The sequence below is a fragment of the Muntiacus reevesi genome, chromosome 17, assembly GCF_963930625.1.
Source record: "Muntiacus reevesi chromosome 17, mMunRee1.1, whole genome shotgun sequence".
Taxonomy (NCBI): domain Eukaryota; kingdom Metazoa; phylum Chordata; class Mammalia; order Artiodactyla; family Cervidae; genus Muntiacus; species Muntiacus reevesi.
Window position 1 is genome coordinate 49,900,690 of NC_089265.1, and position 21,872 is coordinate 49,922,561.

The following is a 21,872-nucleotide window of genomic DNA, read 5'->3' on the forward strand; positions in this document are numbered from 1 at the left end:
AAATTGTTTGGCTAGCTAAGTCCTTTCCATTTCCATTTAAATTTTAGATTTGAGTTTTCAGTTTTTATTTAGAAACTTTTATGAAATTAGCATTTTTAATAATTTTTGACTTTTTTTCTTGTTAGTATAAGTACATTTTGTTTTTGTATTAACTAGTATTATGCAGTCTTACTGGATAATTTTTTTCTAGTAGCTTTTTTCTAGATGTATAGATAGTTGCGATGCCTGCAGATAAAAACATTTTTCCTCTTCCTTTCCAATCTGGATGTTTATTGTCTTATTTTATTTTGTTTAGTTTATTGTACTAGGTAGAATCTCCAATCAAATTTGAATAGAAATTATGACAGTGGATGTTTTTGTCTTATTCCCAGTCTTAGGGGAAAAGTATTTGGTCTTTCACCACTAAGTGTGTTTTGAGTTGTAGCTTTTTTTGTTCATGATCCTAGTTTACTGAGAGTTTTTATCAAAAATGAATGTTGGATTTTGTCAGAAGATTTTCTGTCTTTACTGAGAGGATTAAAAAAAATTTTTTTGGCACATTATTTATTTTTTGAAATTGAAGGATAATTGCTTTACAGAATGTTGTGGTTTTCTATCACACATCAACAAGAATCAGCTACACCCATGTCCCCTGCCTCCCACGCCTCCCTCCCATCTCCCATCCCACGCCACCTCCTAGAGTCTCACAGAGCCCCCATTTGGGCTCCCTGGGCCATACAGCTCATTCCCGTTGGCTATCTATTTTACATATGGCATTGTAAATTTCCCTGTTACTACTGAATCTTTTTTTAAAAATTGTTAATACAATGAATTACCATTGACTGTTTTTTAATTACTATATTTGATAATGATTGATCATTAATGTTAAATCAACCCTGCATTCCCAGGATAAATCTCATTTGCTCATGAGTATTAACCTTCATGAAGTACTGTTTGATTGATTTGCTAAATTCATGTTTAGAATTTTTATATTCTTGAGGTGTATTTGTTTAGAGTTTTCTGGTAGTGTTTTTCTTACGTTAAGTTTTTAAACCACAATTTCACTCTAAAAGCTCTTCATATTATCTGTCACTTTTTGAGTGAGCTCTTCTAGTGATTATGTGTTGTTTCATGAAATTTGTCAATGAAGTATTTTTGCTTTGACTTCACTTTTATGTTTTAAGTTATTTTCACTGGTTGTAGAAATTTAGATTGACAGTTATTTTTTCCATAGAATGTCATTCCACTGTCAACTATATTACATTGTTTCTGACCAGAGTGTGCTCTCTGCTCTTTTATGATATGTGTGATTTTATTTTTATATAATTGTATGATTTTTTTCCCTTTATTACTGGTTTGAAGCAGTTTGGTTGTGATTAATCTTAGTCCAGTTTGTTTCATATTTTTTTGTACTTGAATTTATGGATTTATAGTTTTCATCAACTTTAGAAAAAAATTTTGCCATTGATTTAGAAATTTTATTTCTGTCTTCCCCTTCTCATCTTCATGGTCCACAGCAGGTTTGTACTGATATTAGAGTGTTTAAACTTATGCTCTCTAATGCTCTGTTCACTTTTTCTTTCAGCTTTCCACCACCCCCATGTTTCTGACTTGATGTTAAGTTTCTATTGTTAAGTCTTTAAGTTTACATTTCTTTTCAATGTCTCATCTGTCTTAATCTCATCCACTGTATTTTTATGTCTAGAAGTTTAATTTGCATTTTTATTTACAATTTCCATGTCTTTTTATATATCTTTAATCTTTCCCCTAACTTTTGAATATATCAAGTATAGTTATATAAGTGTTTTAATATTCTTGTCTACTAATTTGATCATGAGTATCATTTCTGATTTGTTTCATTTTGTTAATTTCTATTTTTATGGGTTATTTTTAAATTTTTGTGTGTCTAATAATTTTTTTCTGGATGCTTAATATTGTGAATTTTACTTTGTCAGGTTCTTTAGATGTCTTTGTATTCCTTTATGTATTCTTGAATTTAATTCTTCAATACAGTTATGTGAGTTGGAAAGTGATCCTCCCAATGCTTGTTTAAAAACTTTTTAGGTGAGGCTCAAGCAGTCTGTAGTCTAGGGCTCATTTTGCCATGCTGATAAAGGATAGAACCAATATCCTTTGTACTAAACAAGATTTTGCCACTTTGGTTGGTGAGAAAAGGAATTATGCATGAACAGCAGAGATTGTTCTGCCTCCCCCTTTCAAATGGATCTTTACCGAGCCTTACCTAGTGTACTCATGGGCATGTGCCAGATACCCCTGAACTCTTAGAGTCTCAGGAGTTCCTTGTCTACAGCTCTACCTCTCCATATAGCTATCTCCTCTCTCATACAGTGTGCTGTTAGATAAGCCTGTTGGCTCTCCCACATTCTTATATCTCTCTCTTCTACTCAGACTGGGCTCTGTTTGATTTCTTCTCTGCGCAGTAATCTGGAACTCTCACCACCTAGTAAAGATAGTAAGACGGAGTGGCAGGATGGGGAGACAGTCTTAGGGCTTACCTTAGTAGGGTTTCTCTCTTCCTTTCCTTCTTTGTCTTCCTTCCTCCCTTCCCCCACCCCCGGTCTTTCTTTTCTGTGCTCTTTGTCCACTGTTTAAAGATGATTACTTCATGTGTATTTTTTAACACCCTGTGTTTTGTTTGTTTACTAGTATATTAGGAGGTTATATCTAGCCTATATTGTTCCATCGGGGCTGAAAGCAGAGATTCTTTCTCTTCTATTTGATTTACAATAATATGTAATGTTAGTATGTCACTCAGTCATGTCTGACTCTTTGTGACCCCATGGACTGTAACCCAGTGGGCTGCTGTGTCCATGGGATTCTCCAGCCAAGGATACTGGAGTAAGTTGCCATTTCCTCCTCCAGGGGATCTTCCTGACCTGGGGATCAAACCTGGGTCTCTTGCATTGCAAGCAGATTCTTTACTGTCTGAGCCACCAGGGAAGCCCCAATATATAAGCATTTAATTTTGATATATATGTACAGTTTGAAGATGTTAGGCATGAAATTTGCTCATATATCACGTTTCATATCTCTGGTAACATTCGCCAGTTTGGTGTTAAGTTGCTTACTCCTGTCTGACTCTGCAACCTCATGGACTAGCTCATGAGGCTCATCTATTCATGGGATTTCCCAGGCAAGAATACTGGAGTGGGTTGCCATTTCCTCCTCCAGGGAATCTTCCTGACCCAGGGAGTGAATCGGTGTTTCCTGCATTGCAGGCAGACTCTTTACCATCTGAGCCATCAGGGAAGCATTTCATTTACAATGAACTATATTAAAAGATGACTGTTAGGCTGCTCTCATTATTGTTGATTACTTTTTAATTTTATTAAATAGTAAAATATTAATGTTTAATTTCTTATAGGTACTTTCATAGAAATGAAAATATATTTCTCTTCTTTCAAATAAGTAAGCTTATCTAGAAATAAAATATAATGTAGTTAATTAAGTTTATGTATTTATCAATACTTAATTTGCACTCAGCATATTTTATATATTGATATGATTTTTAAAATATGAAGATTTTAGTAAGATATAGAAATAATATAAGAAAATAGTGTTACTAACCAATGTGTTTTTATCTGTCCCAAAGACAAATACAAGTAGAATTGTATCTGATAACGTGTATTAATCAAAATAATGTTAATCATTTACATCACTGTTGTATGGAGCTCACTGGATGAGATACTCTTTACATACCTTTTTCATTCAATGAGTAGCATACAACAATGATGTAAAAAGTAGACATTTGCCAGACAGTGGTTTTTTTGTACTGTAATCATATAGGCATCTGAAACTTTGATGTCATATTTTTCTTATTAATTTTTTCTACTGTATTTGTCTAAGGTAAAAGTTATTCCTGTATCACAGTCAAGAAGATGTTATCTTATTTTTTTCTAGGATTTTTTAAAGTTTTGTTTTTGAAATTCCTTTTCTCTAAAACTGTAGAAACTTTCCTTTTTATTTTTTAGCATGGATATTTGCATGTTTGAATTGTTTTTCTAATTTATATGAGGAAAATATTGCCTGATAATTCCTTTGTTGTGATATTTAGATGGAATATTTTGTATATGTCTTTAGAGTCTTAGATTAATGATACTAAATGTTATTTTTCCTTTCCCAGATTAGAAATCATTTTTCAATACCACTTTCTGTTTATGGAGGAGACACGTTATTGGGAACAGCTTCACCTGGAAGTGAATTTAACATACCATTAGCATGTTATCGGTAATTTTTTCTTTATCTTTTTGTTTGCCCTGTGGTCTCTTATAGACATTTTAGTTTATGATTTGGTAGTAATATCTATCTTTAAGTTATCAAACTGTGATCAAATTTATTTTGTTAATATCATATCTCTTAATTTATTTAAGTTTCGGCATTCCTAAAATTTTTAAAGTAACAATATTTAATGTGCATAACATATAAATTATCTTTACTTTTCCTAAATACAGATTACATGCTTGCAATATTGTCAGAGTCATAGTCATGTATACTCATGATTTTTAACAAATTTCTAACTGAACATGATTGGTGCCTTCTAGATTTTATTATACTATTATAAAGTGATTTTTGCTTTTCAAGTGTTTTATAATTAATTTTTTAGAAATTTCTTTAGAAAATGTGAAATATTTTGTCTTTTTATCTACGTGCTCATGCTCAGTTGCTAAATCATGTCCAACTCTTTGCAACCCCATAGACTGCAGCCCTCCAGGCTTCTCTGTCCATGGAATTTTCCAGACAAGAATACTGGAATGGGTTGCCATTTCCTTCTCCTGGGGATTTTCCTGACCCGGGGATCAAACCCACGTCTCCTGCTTGGCAGGTGGATTCTTTATCACTGAGCCACCTGGGAAGCTTTTGTCTGCCTACTTATCTATTAATTGCTCATTGATAGAATTGTAATGTAAATAGAGCTATACAGTTCATTCTTGAACACTGTATGTGACCCTCATGCAGTCAAATATCCACATTCAGCTGTCCCTCAGTATTCAGTTCTTCTCACTCAAAACCTCTTGCTGATTATCTGTCTCTCATGTTTTCTCTTTATTTCTTAAACTTTAACTTTGCATATTTCTCTAATCCAGCTCTGTCCTTTAGAAAGTTTTTGAGGAAAATTGTCACCTCTGCAAAATACTCTGCGGCCAGTCTAGAAAGTTAACTATCGCTTCATATGCTCAGTCTGCAGTGTACAATTGTTTTGTTTTTTGGTACCTATAGGTATCTTATAATCAGTAGTTACCTTTTAATGTTACATTTCCCATGTGATTGATATCTCTTTAAGAAGATAGACTGACTAACTTGTGCATTTTCAGTTTTGCCTTCTCATTGGTGGTAATGGGTCCAATAAATGTCTTGATAAACTGGATGTGAGTGTGTTGGCATTAGTTTAATGTAGAGACAATTAAGCTTTTATTTTTAAGTGTTAGAAGTAAGAATGAAAAAAAGAATGAAATGCAGAGAATGTAGAGGTAAACATGGCTAAATCTGTAACTGATTTGACAGGTAACTCTACGAGTCTAAGGAGGGGGGGTGGTGGTAAAGGAGTTTAATATTATTTTATAGTCCAGAGTGCCAGTAGCTGAAAGTTCTTGAAAAAAAAAAGACATACAGAGAGGTGGACATGGAGAGTTCATAGTTCAGTCTAGCACATTTAAGGCACCATTGGGCATCATTTCAGAATATGTATTAGATATGTAAAATTTGGGGGATGGAGCTTAAGAAAATAATGATAGCTAGAGATAGTATTGACAGTTGTCACACATTAGGGGATAGTGTCACAGTCACACTAATTATAGTTTTACAAGTATAGAAACATTTCAGTGTTTATACTTGGACACACTTTAGACTTAAAAAGATTGTTAAACCCAAGTACAGTTGCAATGTAAACAAAGAATGTGATGTTTAAGTATAAGATTCAATTATAAGTGAAGTCAAGTCGCTCAGTCGTGTCCAACTCTTTGCGACCCCATCGACTCTAGCCTACCAGTCTTTTCCGTCCATGGGATTTTCCAGGCAAGAGTACTGGAGTGGAGTGCCATTTCCTTCTCCAGGAGATCTTTCCGACCCAGGGATCGAACCAAGGTCTTCCACATTGCAGGCAGACACTTTACTCTCTGAGCCAACAGGGAAGCCAACGATCATATGTGACATCCAATACTTTATATCAATATCTTCTTGCAATCACTGCAATAACTTTTGCAATGCTGTCCAACACTTCAATAAAGGTAAAGCGTTAGGTGCTTAGTCATGTCCGACTCTTTGCAACCCCATGGTCTATAGTCCGCCAGGCTCCTCTGTCCATGGGATTCTCCAGGCAAGTATACTGGAGTGGGTTGCCAGTTCTTACTCCTGCTCAGTGAAGTTAAGTATCTATTGAAAGCCTTCATTTGATTAACCTTGAAAAGCTGGTGATTAATTTTTCGATAGAAATATATTTTTGGTTCATGAACTCAGTCATGGTACGTACTTGGGACCACATATCCAGGAAAGACAACTTCTTTAAGTGTGTAAGTCACATCTGTAGGTGTGTGTGTTGCATATGTGACCTGTATGATAATGTATTTTCTTCAAGAAACCAGTTATGAGCTTGTAAACATACTTTTAAGACAGCAGGTTTGTAAAAGAAAAAGACACTCTCCTTTTGAAAACCAAATAACTTCATTATTTTACAGAGAGTTAAAATGCAAATATGTATCTGTATATCTGTCTTACCTATCTCTAAGAATGTGAAAATATAAAAATTTATTACAGTAATATGGAGAAAGATAACTTCACTGTTCTAAAGCTGCAACCAAATAATTTATGTTTTCTTTTAAAGCATTTTGTTTAATCTTTTATGTAGATCACTACTTTCTCTGAAGCCAGAAGATGCAGACTATCAAGTGTGTGAAGGAATTGACTTTGAAGAAATGATAAAACAAGATGGTACTTCTTTCAAGAAGAAATGTAGACCTATAAACCCTTCCAAGAAGCCATTTATCATTAATATAGTCCCAGAAAAAGATAATTTGACGTATATGTCAGTGTATTCAGAAGATCGTTGGGACTTACCATACATAATACATTTGTGGCCACCTATTCTACTCCGAAATCTTCTTCCTTACAAAATTGCTTATTACATAGAGGTAACCTGGTATTTTTTAATGCCTTCTTGTCTTTGATTTTGTAGCTTTAGTTATTTAAAATTATGAGTAATAAAGCAGTGTTTTAAAATTCTAATCAAAATTTTAGTACTGGTGAACAAGCAGTATAGATTTTCTTCATATGAAAATGTTTCAATGATATTATATAAAAGATTAAAAAATTTTTTCCCATTCATTTACCTTAGAGCTATGGTTACTAAGTTGAATATAATTTATATGTACAACTATGATATGCCATTTTAAAAATCATGAAAGTACTAGATACTCCATTTTAAAAATCAAAGTACTAGATACTCCTATAGAAAATTTTAGAAAATAGAGGTAGATTGTCTGTAATCACATTATCTGAAGGTAGCACTTCTGATGAAGATATCATTTCAGTTCTAAAATATATTTTTCAGTCTTTTCTATGCATGTATATTTTACATATTTTTAAAAGATGGATACTAACTTTTCAAACAAGTTTGAGAATTAGTATGAAAATACTACTACTAGACTTAAAACCTGCTACATTATATTATTCTTGTACCTTTAGGGTTCTAAAAGGATTTTATGCCTATAAAAATGCTTTTTCCTTTAAATGCTCTTTGTTTTAAGAGATTACATCTGATTCCTTCCTGTTGCTATAATAAGAATCTCTCCATCTTAGGATTTTAAGTAAATATTCCATTTACCACTGCTTGTCATATATAACAAAGTAGTTCTTCATTGTAATCTATTATTTGTTTTGTTGGAGTCTGTTATTAATGATTGGAATTTACTATGTGTTTATACTTTTCTGTCAAATTATTTTTTCGGAGTGAGGGAGTTAACACATCTATGGTTTAAGAATATCTATTTTCCATATAGTTGGCAATGAAAATAGTGGTTAAGAATTAAATAACTCTTTACTGTCAGATAGATTTGAGATTGAATCTTAGCTCTATCACTTACTAGCCCTGGGTCTTTAGGTGAGTTATATTGTCTTTCTAAATCATTCGTCCTATCTTATAAAGAGTGATGGTAATAAAACTTTCATGTCTGGGATATGGGGAAAATCAAGTAATGTAGTAAAGGACTTAGCACAGTGCGTGACAGGCATGTGGTTTCTGCTGGTCAACCTCTCTAGCACCACCAGCACCACTATTCTATTTTGTGGAACATGTCAGGTATTGATAAACTTACATTGTTTTTGCTTTAAGTAATTTAAAGTCTTAAGATGAAGAGGTTCCTATGTTATAACAACAGGAGGGAACCAGATTAGAGATGCTAGAAAAACAGGTGGAATACCCAGATGGGCTATCTGTTCCATTTTAATAGAACTTTTAACTTGATGCTTTTAGGGGTAACATTCTGTTTGCTAGTTTTCAAAAGAGATGATCAATTTTTAGAAAGATAAGTTTACCTGTGGTATGGAGAAGGGCTTAGAGGAGTTAAGAGCAGCTAGGAGACTTTTAAAAGGAGGAGTTACAGTGACATGAACTAAGGTAATGCAGGTGTGGATGGAGAGAAATAAACAGTTTTGAGAGTTTTGTCAGATGCAGTATAAACACTTATGGGAAATGGGTTATGAGAGTTTGTTAAAAATCAAGAATGGGAGTTGGTAGGGATTGCTTATTTTGGATTACATACAGTTTTCATTATTTTGTACTTTTCACAACTAAAATCACTAGTTTTAATAGATAAGATTTATTTTTACTAATTATAGTGTTTTATAGTCTTCATTATTGCCAGCAGAATTTCTCATTATATTATTTAATTTTACTTTCACAATAGTCCTTTGAAGTAGATCATTTAGACCTTTTTAAAAATACAGTAACTCAAGTGCTTTATAGAAGTTTACACAGTTGACAGAGTTAGAACTTGAACATAAGTCTTTTGACTTTTTCTGACAGAAGTATTTCAAAAATATTTTGTATAGCATTCAAAATCATTAAGTAGAATATTTTAGCATATTGTTCTGAAACATTAAAAATTGACTGTATTTTTTTTTATTACAGGGGATTGAACATAGAGTTTTTACTCTACATGAAGGCCGTTCAGCCCAGCTTTGTACTGTACAGGTGGATAAAGCCAGGCTACATTTAAAATTACTTGACTATCTTAATCATGATTGGAAAAGTGAATATCATATAAAACCTAATCAACAAGATATTAATTTCATCAGTTTTACTTGTGTTACAGAAATAGAAAAGACTGATTTAGATATTGCTGTCCATGTGACTTATAATACTGGCCAGACTGTTATGGCATTTCATAGTCCTTATTGGATGGTTAATAAAACTGGTCGAATGTTACAGTATAAAGCAGATGGAATTCATCGAAAGCATCCACCTAATTATAAAAAGCCAGTTCTCTTTTCATTTCAGCCAAAGCACTTTTTCAATAACAATAAGGTATGTGAAGTTTTTTTTTTAAATTTCATTCTTCTTTAGCTACTATCACTCATTTTTAGTTTGTTTTGAAAAATAAAATATGAAGCAGGTAGAAATAACATTTGTGAAATATTTGAGGTTAGAAAGATTGGAATTTAGTATTGGAAAAGTTTCAGTGCATTAATAATATAACATTAGTAGTAGTAGTGTTAGTCGCTCAGTCATTTCTGACTCTGCGACCCCATGGACTGTGGCCCGCCAGGCTCCTCTCTCCATGGAATTCTCCAGGCAAGAATGCTGGAGTGGGTTGCCATTCCTTTCTACAGAATATAGCAATAGTTTAGGCTAAAAAGCAAAAAAATATATCAACTTAGGTAGGAATTTTTAAAGGTACCTAAATACTAATATATTTGAAATATTTTTTTCTAGGTTCAGCTTATGGTAACTGATAGTGAATTGTCAGATCAATTTTCAATTGATACAGTTGGTAGTCATGGAGCTGTTAAATGTAAAGGCCCAAAAATGGAATATCAAGTGAGTTCATTCTGTGCTCATCTGGAAACTTTTATTTAAGCTCTGTTAAGTACTTAGTTTTTATAAGAATGTTATGATACTGTAATAGTTTTTGAAATGTTACTTTTTTTTCCCCGTAGGTTGGTGTCACTATAGACCTTAGCAGTTTTAACATTACCAGAATTGTCACATTTACCCCCTTTTTTTTGATTAAAAACAAAAGCAAATATCATATATCAGTGGCTGAAGAGGGAAATGATAAATGGCTCGCTCTTGATTTGGAGCAGGTGGGTAAATGAATTTCAATATATACCTCTTTCAATGTTTGTTTTTTCTTGAAGTTGGATACCTGAAATCACTATGTAGTGTTTTATCCATCCACCCCCACCTCCCAATTTTGTTTCACTTCCATGAACATTTTGAGTATTTATTTGTACCAGAATAAACCAGATAAATGATTTATTTAATTATTTAAGCCTGAATATTGTCATCTAGGAATGCATTGTTTTGTAAAAGAGGCTGACACTAACTAGATGGGGTTAAATATAACAGTAGAAGATGGGATAAAGTATCAATACAGCAAACTGATGAAGATAAATTGGTAAATTTATTCTCTTCGGGAAGATTTTAGAAATGCCTTTATAGAGTAGATTAAGCTAATTACTTTAAAAAGACAGTAGTGTTTTAGGAATGAGATTTTGATTCTGCTCTATCTGTAGTTGTTAGGTGTGTGGATAAGAACTTTCTGAAAGACTACCTGAAGTTAATAGAATATTTTACTTCTGAAGAAATTTTGTTCTAAGTATGTTATGATTATAAGAGAAGTATTTGCTATTTTTATTCATTATGCCTTTTTGTTTTGAAGCTATCCTCTATAATCATTCATTATTCTTGAGTTACATCCTTTAGCATTTCCTTTTGAGCTTGTTGGCGGTAAATACCATCAGTTTTTGTTTATCCATAAAAGTTTTAATCATCATCTTTCCTTTATGATAATTTTTCTTGATAATTCCTGTTTTTTTTTTCAACATGTTGTAGCATTTACTATATTCTGGGTTCCATTTTTGTTGAAAATTCTGCTGTGAATCTGTCATTTCTTTGGAAGTTATCTTTTTCTCTCCTGCCTTTGTGGAGTTCTCTTTGTCTTTGTTTTGCAGTCTTACAGCTATTTATCTGCATGTGGGTTCTTTTTCTGTATCCTGCTTGAAATACTTTATTCCTAGGTCTATAGATTATTTCATACCTTCTGTAAAATTTGCAGTGATTATGTTTTTAAATACTGCCATTCTTAAATACTCCTGTTTCTTCCTTCTGGATCTTTGAGCATATTTATTCTAGACCACCTGGGTTCGATCCCTGGGTTGGGAAGATCCCCTGGAGAAGGGAAAGGCTGCCTACTCCAGTATTCTGGCCTGGAGAATTCCATGGGCTGAATAGTCCTTGGGGTCATAAAGAGTCGGACATGACTGAGCGACTTTCACTTTCACTTTATATTCTCTGTTCCATATATCTTACTATTTTTTTTTTTTTTTACATTTTCTATCTGTATAACTCTTTCCCTTATTTTGGGTAAATTCTGCATATGTAGTTTTCATAATTTACACTTTTTACTGTATATATCATACAGTGTGTCTGTATGTATGCTCTTTGAACCTTCAAGTGAGTTTTTTATTTGAATAATTATATTTCTCATTTTTAGAAGTTGTATCTTTTTTCATGTTTGCCTGTTCATTTATTTTTTCAACAAATATTTATTGTGTACTCTTTTTGTGCCATATTTTACCAAAACCGCAAGTCCCTGTCCTGTATAGTTTACATTTCAATGGGAGCTTGGGGGAAGCATTAAATTGATAATGCCATAGTCAATAAGTAAAATACATAGTATATTTAAAGGTGACAAGTCTAATAGAGAAAAAGGAAATAAGGCAGGCTAGGAGGTACTTTGAGTTCTAATATGCAAGGAGTGGGCTGTAATTTTACATAATGTGGTCAAGGATAAGAGTTGTGGAGGTCACATTTGAACAGATGTGGAAAAAATGTTGCAGGGCTTCCCAGGTGGCACAGTGGTAAAGAATCTGTCTGCCAATGCAGGAGACATAAGGGATGCAACTTCGATCCCTGGGTTGGAAAGATTCCTTGGAGTAGGAAATGGCAACCCACTCCAGTATTCTTGAGAGGAAAATTCCATGGAGAGAGGATCCTGGCAGCCTATAGTCCATGGGATCTCAAAGAGTCAGCCATGACTGAGCACACACATACTAAAGAAAATGTGACAGGTATGCTTGTCAAGAGCTTCCAGCTCAGCTGCCAGATACAGAAATAACTGATTAAGTTCAGTTCAATTCAGTTGCTCAGTTGTGTCCTGACTCTTTGCGACCCTGTGAACCACAGCATACCAGGCCTCCCTGTCCATCACTAACTGCCGGAGTTTACCCAAACCCATGTCCGTTGAGTTGGTGATGCCATCCAACCATCTCATTATATGTTGTCCCCTTCTCCTCCTGCCCTCAATCTTTTTCAGCATCAGAGTCTTTTCTAATGAGTCAGTTTTTCACGTCAGGTGGCCAAAGCATTTGAGCTTCAGCATTAGTCTTTCCAATGAATATTCATGACTGATCTCCTTTAGGATGGACTGGTTGGATCTCCTTGCCGTCCACGGGACTCTCAAGGGTCTTCTCCAGCACCACAGTTCAAAAGCATCAATTCTTTTGCGCTCAGCTTTCTTTATAGTCCAACTCTCACATCCACACATGACTACTGGAAAAACCATAGATTTGACTATGTGGACCTTTGTCGGCAAAGTAATGTCTCTGCTTTTTAATATACTGTCTAGGTTTGTCTTAGCTTTTCTTCCAAGGAGCAAGGGTTTTTTAATTTCATGGCTGCAGTCACCATCTGCAGTGATTTTGGAGCCCAAGAAAATAAATTGCTGAACCCCTCAGCAATATGGATATCTGGGGAAAGAGCTTTAAAGACAAAGGATCGCTCAGGATCAATGATCTAAAGTAAGAGAGTATTTGGCATGGGGATAGCAAAAGAGGCCAGTATTATTGGAGAGGGAAAAGTAGGAGAGAACTAGACTTACCAGTGATAAAAAGTATTTCTGTAGAACTTTTGAGACCCATTACAAGGATTTTAACTTTTGCTCTGAGTGAAATGGAGAGGGCTATTGGAGGGTTTGAACACTGATTAAACACAGTAGGCTTTCAGCAAATATTTGTTGAATGAATATATGAATTTTTTTGGCAAATGCTTCATGTGTGCTCATTTGAGTCCATGGATTCTTAGTTTGTTGGATGTCGTGCATGTGTGCTTGCTAAGGTGTTTGATTCAGTCATGCCCAACTCGTTGTAAACCTATGGACTGTAGCTTGCCAGGCTACTCTGTGTATGGAATTCTTCAGGCAAGAATACTGGAGTGGGTTGCCATGCCCTCCTCCAGGGGATCTTCCTGACCCAGGGATCAAACCTGTGTCTCTTACATCTCCTGCCTTGGCAGGCAAGTTCTTTACCACATAGAACTCTCCATATATCTAGATTATAAGATTATAATTCCAGCTTTGTTTTACTTTATATATTTTTTAGGTATATTTTTTTCCATACTTTCATTTACAGTAGTTTTATGTCTTGACTTATATGTCAGTTGCAGGTAAGATTATTAGCTCTTCTGTTTTTAAAAACTTAATCTGTAGCATCTGTCTTCATTCTGTTTACAGTAATTGCAATTACAAACATAACAGCTTATTATTTTTTACTTTACTTTCTCTTTTGTCAATTCCAGCTTTTCTTAAGATAAATTTCTGTTGCTAGTTTAAAATCTTCACATTTTAATTTTGGCTTACAGTAGTCAACCTTAACATGCAATTTATGATTATCAGCTATATTGATTTGTTAAACATATATATTTTTTCCACTACAAAAGACAAGTATTTTGGTACTTTCTCTAGTCTCAGGATGTCGAGCCCAAAACTCTTTGAAAAGGTATAGCATATATTACTAAACATAAAAACATACATTTTAAAGCCAAGTCTACCAGGAAGTAGCAAGGCTTGGGGGTTTTCAGAGAGCATGTAATTTTTAGTCTTGTTAGTTCCTCCTGGGAAATATGCTTGGCTTAGTATTGTTACTGTTTTGAGTTTCTCAGGTAAGTTTCCCAGATGACTTTCCCAGATAAGTGTTGCAATAAGCCCTGAATGGGAATTTTCTCAGCCTCTTACAGCCTTAACCATGTCCCATGTCTAGTTCCATTAATTATTTTTTATGACTGAATAAAACTGACTTTAACAAGCTAAGGCACTTGGCACTAACATCAAGGTTCTGCTACATGGCCCTCGGGTCATATGGTGACGATCTCATAGGTCTCATTGAATTATGTGTTACCAGCCTGGTCGGAGCCTATCACACTAAGACTTGGTTTACATAATAGTTTGCAGACAAGGCTAGGTCTCTGTTTCCTGTTCTTTTAGCTCTTTTGTTTCCAGCTCCTATTGTCTTCTTTGTAGGTGCATTAACTCCTCCTATTCTGTTAGTTTGGCCTCCAGATCACTGATATCCAGGTTGTTTCTTAAGATTTTGAGCCTATTTTCTACTCTGCTCTAAGACTTTAGATACTTCTCTTGATTTTTGTTTTTGTTTTATCCTTATTTGACTTCCAAGACTCTGGATTTAGTATTTGTCCTGACTCAACATTTGTGTGTACTTTGACTACTTCTTAAATTACTGGTACCCACAACCCAATTGTGATTTTTTTGTAATAGAACATTCCCCTATTTTAAACTGATCACTTTGGATCAGTTTACTTACTTTTCAGTCCGACTCTAGCTCTGGACCACATTAACATCTCTTCACAGCACTCTAATTATTTTAGCTCGTCAACTAACTACCCATGACTGTTTGTGTTCCAAGTGCCCACAAGTGGCGCTGCATCTCAAAATCAACAGTTTATAGCTAAGCAGTACAGTAACCAGACTAGTGTTGACAGAGGTTTATTTAAAACTATTTTAAGTCTACTCTGATGGGTTTATTAAAATGATAAAGGTCTTCGTGGTGAAATCATTTTTAAAAAAATAAATATGTATAATATGTGTTTTAGTGTATCCCCTTTTGGCCTGAGGATGCTTCTAATAAACTTCTTATTCAAGTTGAAAGAAGTGAAAGCCCTCCCCAAAAGATACATTTTAATAAGCAAGAAAGTTGTATTTTACTGCGTCTAGACAATGAGGTAAGTGATTTTTGTGTGTGTGTGATTAGAGAAGCTAATATATACTTACTAATTTTGTAATAGTGATTTTTGTTTGTTTTACCAAAAATGAATGAATGTTTCTCTTTGCAAAGGGGAAAAAGTTTTAAAAGGACACAAGAGACATAAACAATTTAATTGTTGCATAGAAAATTACAGTGCCTGGAATAAACCACATCTTGAATTTGACCCATCTGTCTATGACAACTGAGAGTCATGGTTTTTCTCTCAGTTAAAAATCAGTATAAAATCCTGAATTACTTTCTAAATCATCAAAAAAAATGTATTAGCTATAGTTTTAAGAACAGTTTTATTGTTAAGAGTAGTTTTATTATTAAATGTTACTGGTTAGTGTTCTTTGGAAATGATCACATTAGAGAGAATATTTTCTTTTCCTTTTTTCTAGCTTGGAGGTATTATAGCAGAAGTTAATTTGGCTGAGCATTCTACAGTTATTACATTTTCAGATTATCGTGATGGAGCCGCTACATTTCTGTTAATAAATCACACCAAGAATGACATTATTCAGTATAAGCAAAGGTAAGAGGATTATTACAGATACAGTGTCCTCTGATTTTAGCAGAGTCTAGGTGATAAAACTTTGACTTTTTGATAATTTCTTAAGAGTATAAAAACTAATAATGGCATTATGGCCATGTAAAACAATGTCCTTGTTAAAAAATATGTATACTGAAATATATAGGTTTAAAACTGACTTGATATCTATAATTTACTTTTTTAAAAGTTTTAACATAATTGACATAAAACATGAATTTCAGTTGTCGAACCTAATGATTAAATGTTTGTATATACATGGTAAAATCATCACAACAATAAGTCTAGTTAACATTTGTCACCGTATATCAAGTTTTTTTTTCTTGTGATGAGAACTTTTAAGATTTACTCTCTTAGCAACTTTTGCATATAAAATAGAGTATTATTAACGATAGTCATCATGTTGTACCTCACATCCCCATGACTAATTTTAGAAATGTAAGTTAGTACCTTTTGACCCCCTTTACTCATTTCATCTGTCCCTGCCCCTGCCTGTAGCTTCTACCAATCTATTTTCTATGTGTTTGGTTCTTTTGGTGTTTTTTTTTTCTTGCTTTTTTAGATTCCACATTTAACTGAGATAACATGGTATTTGTCTTTCTCTCACTGCCTTATTTCACTTAGCATAATGCCGTTAAAGTCCATCCGTGTTGCCTCAAATGGCAAGGTTTCCTTCTTTTCTACGGCTGAATGCTATTTAATTCTATGTATAGAGAATGAAACATTATGTGTGTGTGTGTGTTCATTCATCAGCGGACACATAGGTTGTTTCCATGTCTTGGCGAGTCTATGTTAAGACTGCAGTAAGTACACGTATTTGTTTTGAATTAGTGTTTTCATTTCTTTTGAATAGATATCCAGTTGCTGGATGACGCGTTCTGTTTTTAGTTTTTTGACAAGCCTCCATACTGTCTTCTGTAGTGGCTGCACCAGTTTACATTACTGTCAAAAATACACAATACCTTTTCCCCCAAATTCTCACCAACATTTATTTTTTTCTTATCTTTTTGATGATAACCATTCTAACAGTGTGGGATACAGAATATTGGAAATAAAACCAAAAATAAACAAATGGGACCTAATTAAAATTAAAAGGTTCTACACAACAAAGAAAATGGTAAGCAAGGTGAAAAGACAGCCTTCAGAATAGGAGAAAATAATAGCAAATGAAGAAGTAGACAAAGGATTAATCTCAAAAACATACAAGCAACTCCTGCAACTCAATTCCATAAAAATAAATGACCCAATCAAAAAGTGGGCCAAAGAACTAAACAGACATTTCTCCAAAGAAGATATACAGATGGCTAACAAACACATGAAAAGATGCTCCACATCACTCATTATCAGAGAAATGCAAATCAAAACCACAATGAGGTACCATTACACGTCAGTCAGGATGGCTGCTATCCAAAAGTCTACAAGCAATAAATGCTGGAAAGGGTGTGGAGAAAAGGGAACCCTCTTACACTGTTGGTGGGAATGCAAACTAGTACAGCCACTATGGAGAACAGTGTGGAGATTCCTTAAAAAACTGGAAATAAAACTGCCCAGCAATCCCACTCCTGGACATACACACCGAGGAAACCAGAATTGAAAGAGACACATGCACCCAATATTCATCGCATCACTGTTTATAATAGCCAGGACATGGAAGCAACCTAGATGTCCATCAGCAGACGAATGGATAAGAAAGCTGTGGTACATATACACCATGGAATATTACTCAGCCATTAAAAAGAATTCATTTGAATCAGTTCTAACGAGGAGGATGAAACTGGAGCCTATTATACAGAGTGAAGTAAGCCAGAAAGAAAAACACCAATACAGTATACTAACACATATATATGGAATTTAGAAAGATGGTAACAATATCCCTGTATATGAGACAGCATAAGAGACACAGATGTATAGAACAGTCTTTTGGACTCTGTGGGAGAGGACGGGCGGGGGGAAATGATTTGGGAGGATGGCATTGAAACATGTAAATTATCATATATGAAACAGATCGCCAGTCCAGGTTTGATGCATGAGACAGGGTGCTCAGGGCTGGAGCACTAGGATGACCCAGAGAGATGGGATGGGAAGGGAGGTGAGACGGGGGTTCAAGATGGGGAACACATGTACACCCATGGCTAATTCATGTCCATGTATGGCATATTGTAAAGTAAAAAAATAAGTAAATAAAACTGGAAAAAAAAAAACACTTCAAATAACTAGCTGCCATTTGAAAGAAAAACTGTTCTAAATGTAATGTTTTACATTTTGGTAATATTAAACAGTTTTCTGTTAAAAAAAATAATAGTGTGGGATGATATCTCATTGTGGTTTTGATTTGCATTTCCTTGATGATTAGTGATACAATTTACTTTTAAATACTTCAAAAAAAAAGAAGAACTGAAGCAACTATGGTAAAAGCTTGATCAGTGCAGAATCTGGTGAGGAAATTGTCAGAGTTTATCATAAGCATTTTGTATAGTTTTGAAATTTTTTATTTTTAGTGAACATAATGTAAATATTGATTCTTCAGATTTTTTTTCAAACAGTAGATAACATTTTTCTTGCTGAGGCATGTGGGAAAGGACCACTACGTTTTTAAGCTTCGCTAAAGACCATGTTTATGTATTTATTTAGGATTCCTCATAACATCATTTGTTTTAATATAATGTGATATCATATCCTCCTAGTACCACTACAGTTTACATAACCTTTTACTCTATTTATGGGTCCCAAGTTGTCTTGAATTTATTTTGTCTACTTTTTTAGTTTATTTTCATGTCACTTACCAGTGGGCCCATGTTTAATCAGTGCATTTCTGCTTTTTTTTCCTACTGCTAACCGTATAGCTCTAGTCATTGACTAAAATAAAATAGGCATTGATTGAGTGAGAACCCCAGGTTGATCTGGCATATACCTAGAACTCCTCCTTGCCCATTAATTCTCTCATTTGTGGAATATGTTGAGAGAGAGGAGAGCCTTTTTTTATGATTATCCATATTATAAAAATAGTAAATTGGTTGATTAAAACTGGCAAAAGCAAGTAGAAATGGCTTTCACTTATTTGCCCTTCAATTCATTTACCTCAGCTAGCCTTTCTCAAAGAAATTTTCACATTTTTTTTTTTTTAGAAATTTTCACATATTTAAGACGTCCAGAAAATTATTTGAGTGACTATTTTCTCAATTCTCTCAAACATATTATAAACTGGTAACATTCTAAGATACATAGGAGATAAGTTGATTCTTTATATACTGTGGATAATGTAGAGCATCGTAACTTTAATTCTCTGACATCTGGTTGAGCCTGGCTAATGCTGAACAAGAGACTTTATCAGTCCTTTCTTTGGGCTTGACTTTGCACTCTTATTTATAGTCTAGTTCAGATATGAAATGTTTTAAAATTTTATCTCCTGCATTGCTATAATTATAAAAGTAAGGGATGTAAGAGAAACTAAAATGTGGTCCTGTGTAGAAATTCTCAAACTGCAAAATTAGTCGTAAAGGGAGTTCATAAAATTAACAATGTGTAAGATTTAGATTTATAATTGTTTGAAGAAGTGAAGTGAGGTTAAAGTCGCTCAGTCATGTCTGACTCTTTGCAACCCCGTGGACTATACAGTCCATGGAATTTTCCAGGCCAGAATACTGGAGTGGATAGCTGTTCCCTTCTCCAGGGGACCTTCCCAACCTAGGGATTGAACCCAGGTCTCCTGCAGGTGGATTCTTTACCAGCTGAGCCACATGGGAAGCCTAGTTATTTGAAGAACTTCTTAAATTGAGAACATGGAATTTTGGTTTAAAAGAGTATTGAATCCAGATCCCCACATCTTTACTCCAGTGTAGCCTTCTATTGAGTTTCATGCTCCCACCTTTTCCTAAATACTGTATTAAATAAAAAGCTAATGTGATTCAAAGCTGACCTCATCATTTGTACTGCAGAATCTCTTTCTCCTTTATATCCTTATCTCAGTGAATGACACTGTCATCACCCCTGTGATTCTAGATTTCTCCTGCCTCCCTGTGCCATCCAGTTAAACTCTTACTTTTTAAAAAAATTTTCTTGTCTACTCTCTGCTGTCTTTTCAGATAGCTACTCTCTTCAACATTTATTTCTTGAGTAGATTTTAAGTCTGATCCTCTAGTCTTATCTCTAGTAAATTCTCCAGAGGTAGGTTTCCAAAATCCCAGGTGGCTCAGTGGTAAAGAATCTGCCTGCCAGTGCAAGAGATGTGGGTTCAATCCCTGAACCCACCCAAATTCAGAATATCCCCTGGAGTAGGAAATGGCAACTCACTCCAGTATTCCTCCTTAGAAAATTCCATGGACAGACTGGGGGGCTGTGGTCCATAGGGGTGCAAAGACTCAGACATGACTGCGTGAATGAACGTGTGCGCATGCACGCGCCTGCACACACACACACACACACACAATAAAAAGCCAAAAGAATGAAATTTTTAAAAATAAATAGAAATACTAATGTAATCATGTCTCTTTCTTGCTTAAAGCTCTTCAGTGATTTTTCCATTCTTTCAAAATGTTTGTATACTACTTTTCTAAACATTTCTCTTTCTGTTGTCTCTTACCCTGTACTTAAGTCCAAGTGAAATGTTGGTTTCCTGAATGCTCTGGGCTCTTCCATGTGTTATTACCATTTCAGTTGCTCCTTTCTGCTAGAAAAGCTTCATTTCCATGCAGTCCCTTCCGTCACCTCCTTAGTCTGTATACCCAGTTTTTGATTGCATCTTTACACATAGATTAAAGCGTTTGTCACATTGTCATTTTTTTCCTGAAGTTACTACTTGTACATAGTTAATATTCTGAGGACTCTGGTTGGTTTTTACTTTCTTTGAATTCCATGAGGTCCATTTGAGATTAATTTTTTCATAATGAATGTTCTGCAATGAATGGAAATAGACTTAAAGCATTTGTAAATATTTTTAACCTAATTTATCTGAACAATACTGTTACATTTGATATTCTTTCATAGAAAAGTAAGGAATATAGAACTTCTGTTTCTTCTGCCTTCCGTCCCCTTTTTTGTTGATGTTAGTATGGTTTTTGTTACTGTTCTCTCAGTCATGTCTGACTCTTTGCAACCCCATGGACTGTAGCATGCCAGGCTTCCCTATCCTTCACTATCTCCCAGAGTTTACTCAAACTTAAGTCCATTGAGTCGATGATGCCATCCAGCCATTTCATCCTCTGTCATCTCCTTTTCTTCCTTCCCTCAATCTTTCCCAGCATTTAGGGTCTTTTCCAATGAGTCGACTCTGCATCAGGTGGCCAAAGTATTGGAGCTTCAGTTGCAGCATCAGTCTTTCCAATAAATATTCAGGGTTGATTTCTTTTAGGATTAACTGGTTTGCTCTCCTTGCAGTCCAAGAGACTCTCAAGAGTCTTCTCTGGCACCACAGTTCAAAAGCATCAGTTCTTCAGGGCTCAGCCTTCTTTACGGTCCAACTCTCACATCCGTACATGACTACCAGAAAAACCGTATCTTTGACTATATGAACCTTTGTCAGCAAAGTGATATCTCTGCTTTTTAATACTCTGTCCTACATATAAAAATAATATCACTAGATGTCCATTTATTTTTTTAATATTCTGTAGAAAAACTGTGAAAAGCATAATCTTTGATACCAAAAATGTCGACATTTTGATTCAGTTCTTTTTTACTGTTGCTCTCCGTTTTTATTTCTGAATCTCTTGTTTTTAACAGCTATTGCAAGCATGTAAATTTGCTTCAGAAACACAATTTTAAATAAATGCATGGTATTCCATCATTTAGCTGCACTATAATGAAATGTTCCTCTATTGTTGAGAATTTGTTTCTAATTTTATAATGTTAAAAATCTGTCTTTTAATAAAAATTTTTATCCTGTTTGTAGTACTTTTAAAGACTAATTATGATTCCTTGCCATACTTTTTTGTCATATGGATTATTTTCTTCTAATGATGATTTGGAAAATATAATTTTGTTTCTCTTGTATGTAATTACTTTTTGTGTTCTGGAAGATTTTGATGCATTTAAAATTTTGAGAGTGAAACAGTATCTGCTAATTTTCCATGAAAAA

General features: G+C 34.3%; 1 protein-coding gene across 3 annotated transcripts in view; it reads left to right on the plus strand.

Moving 5' to 3' along the window:
- VPS13A (vacuolar protein sorting 13 homolog A) overlaps positions 1-21,872 on the plus strand; it is a 253,920-nt gene that overhangs the window by 171,689 nt on the left and 60,359 nt on the right. For all 3 annotated transcript variants that reach the window (XR_010659536.1, XM_065908329.1, XM_065908328.1), the window contains exons 46-52: positions 4,124-4,227; positions 6,842-7,124; positions 9,122-9,517; positions 9,926-10,030; positions 10,150-10,296; positions 15,101-15,229; positions 15,654-15,787. Coding sequence is in view for 2 of the 3 variants with exons in the window: in XM_065908329.1 (XP_065764401.1) it covers positions 4,124-4,227; positions 6,842-7,124; positions 9,122-9,517; positions 9,926-10,030; positions 10,150-10,296; positions 15,101-15,229; positions 15,654-15,787 (1,298 nt within the window). In the remaining variant the exon portion in view is untranslated. The remainder of the gene's footprint in view (positions 1-4,123; positions 4,228-6,841; positions 7,125-9,121; positions 9,518-9,925; positions 10,031-10,149; positions 10,297-15,100; positions 15,230-15,653; positions 15,788-21,872) is intronic.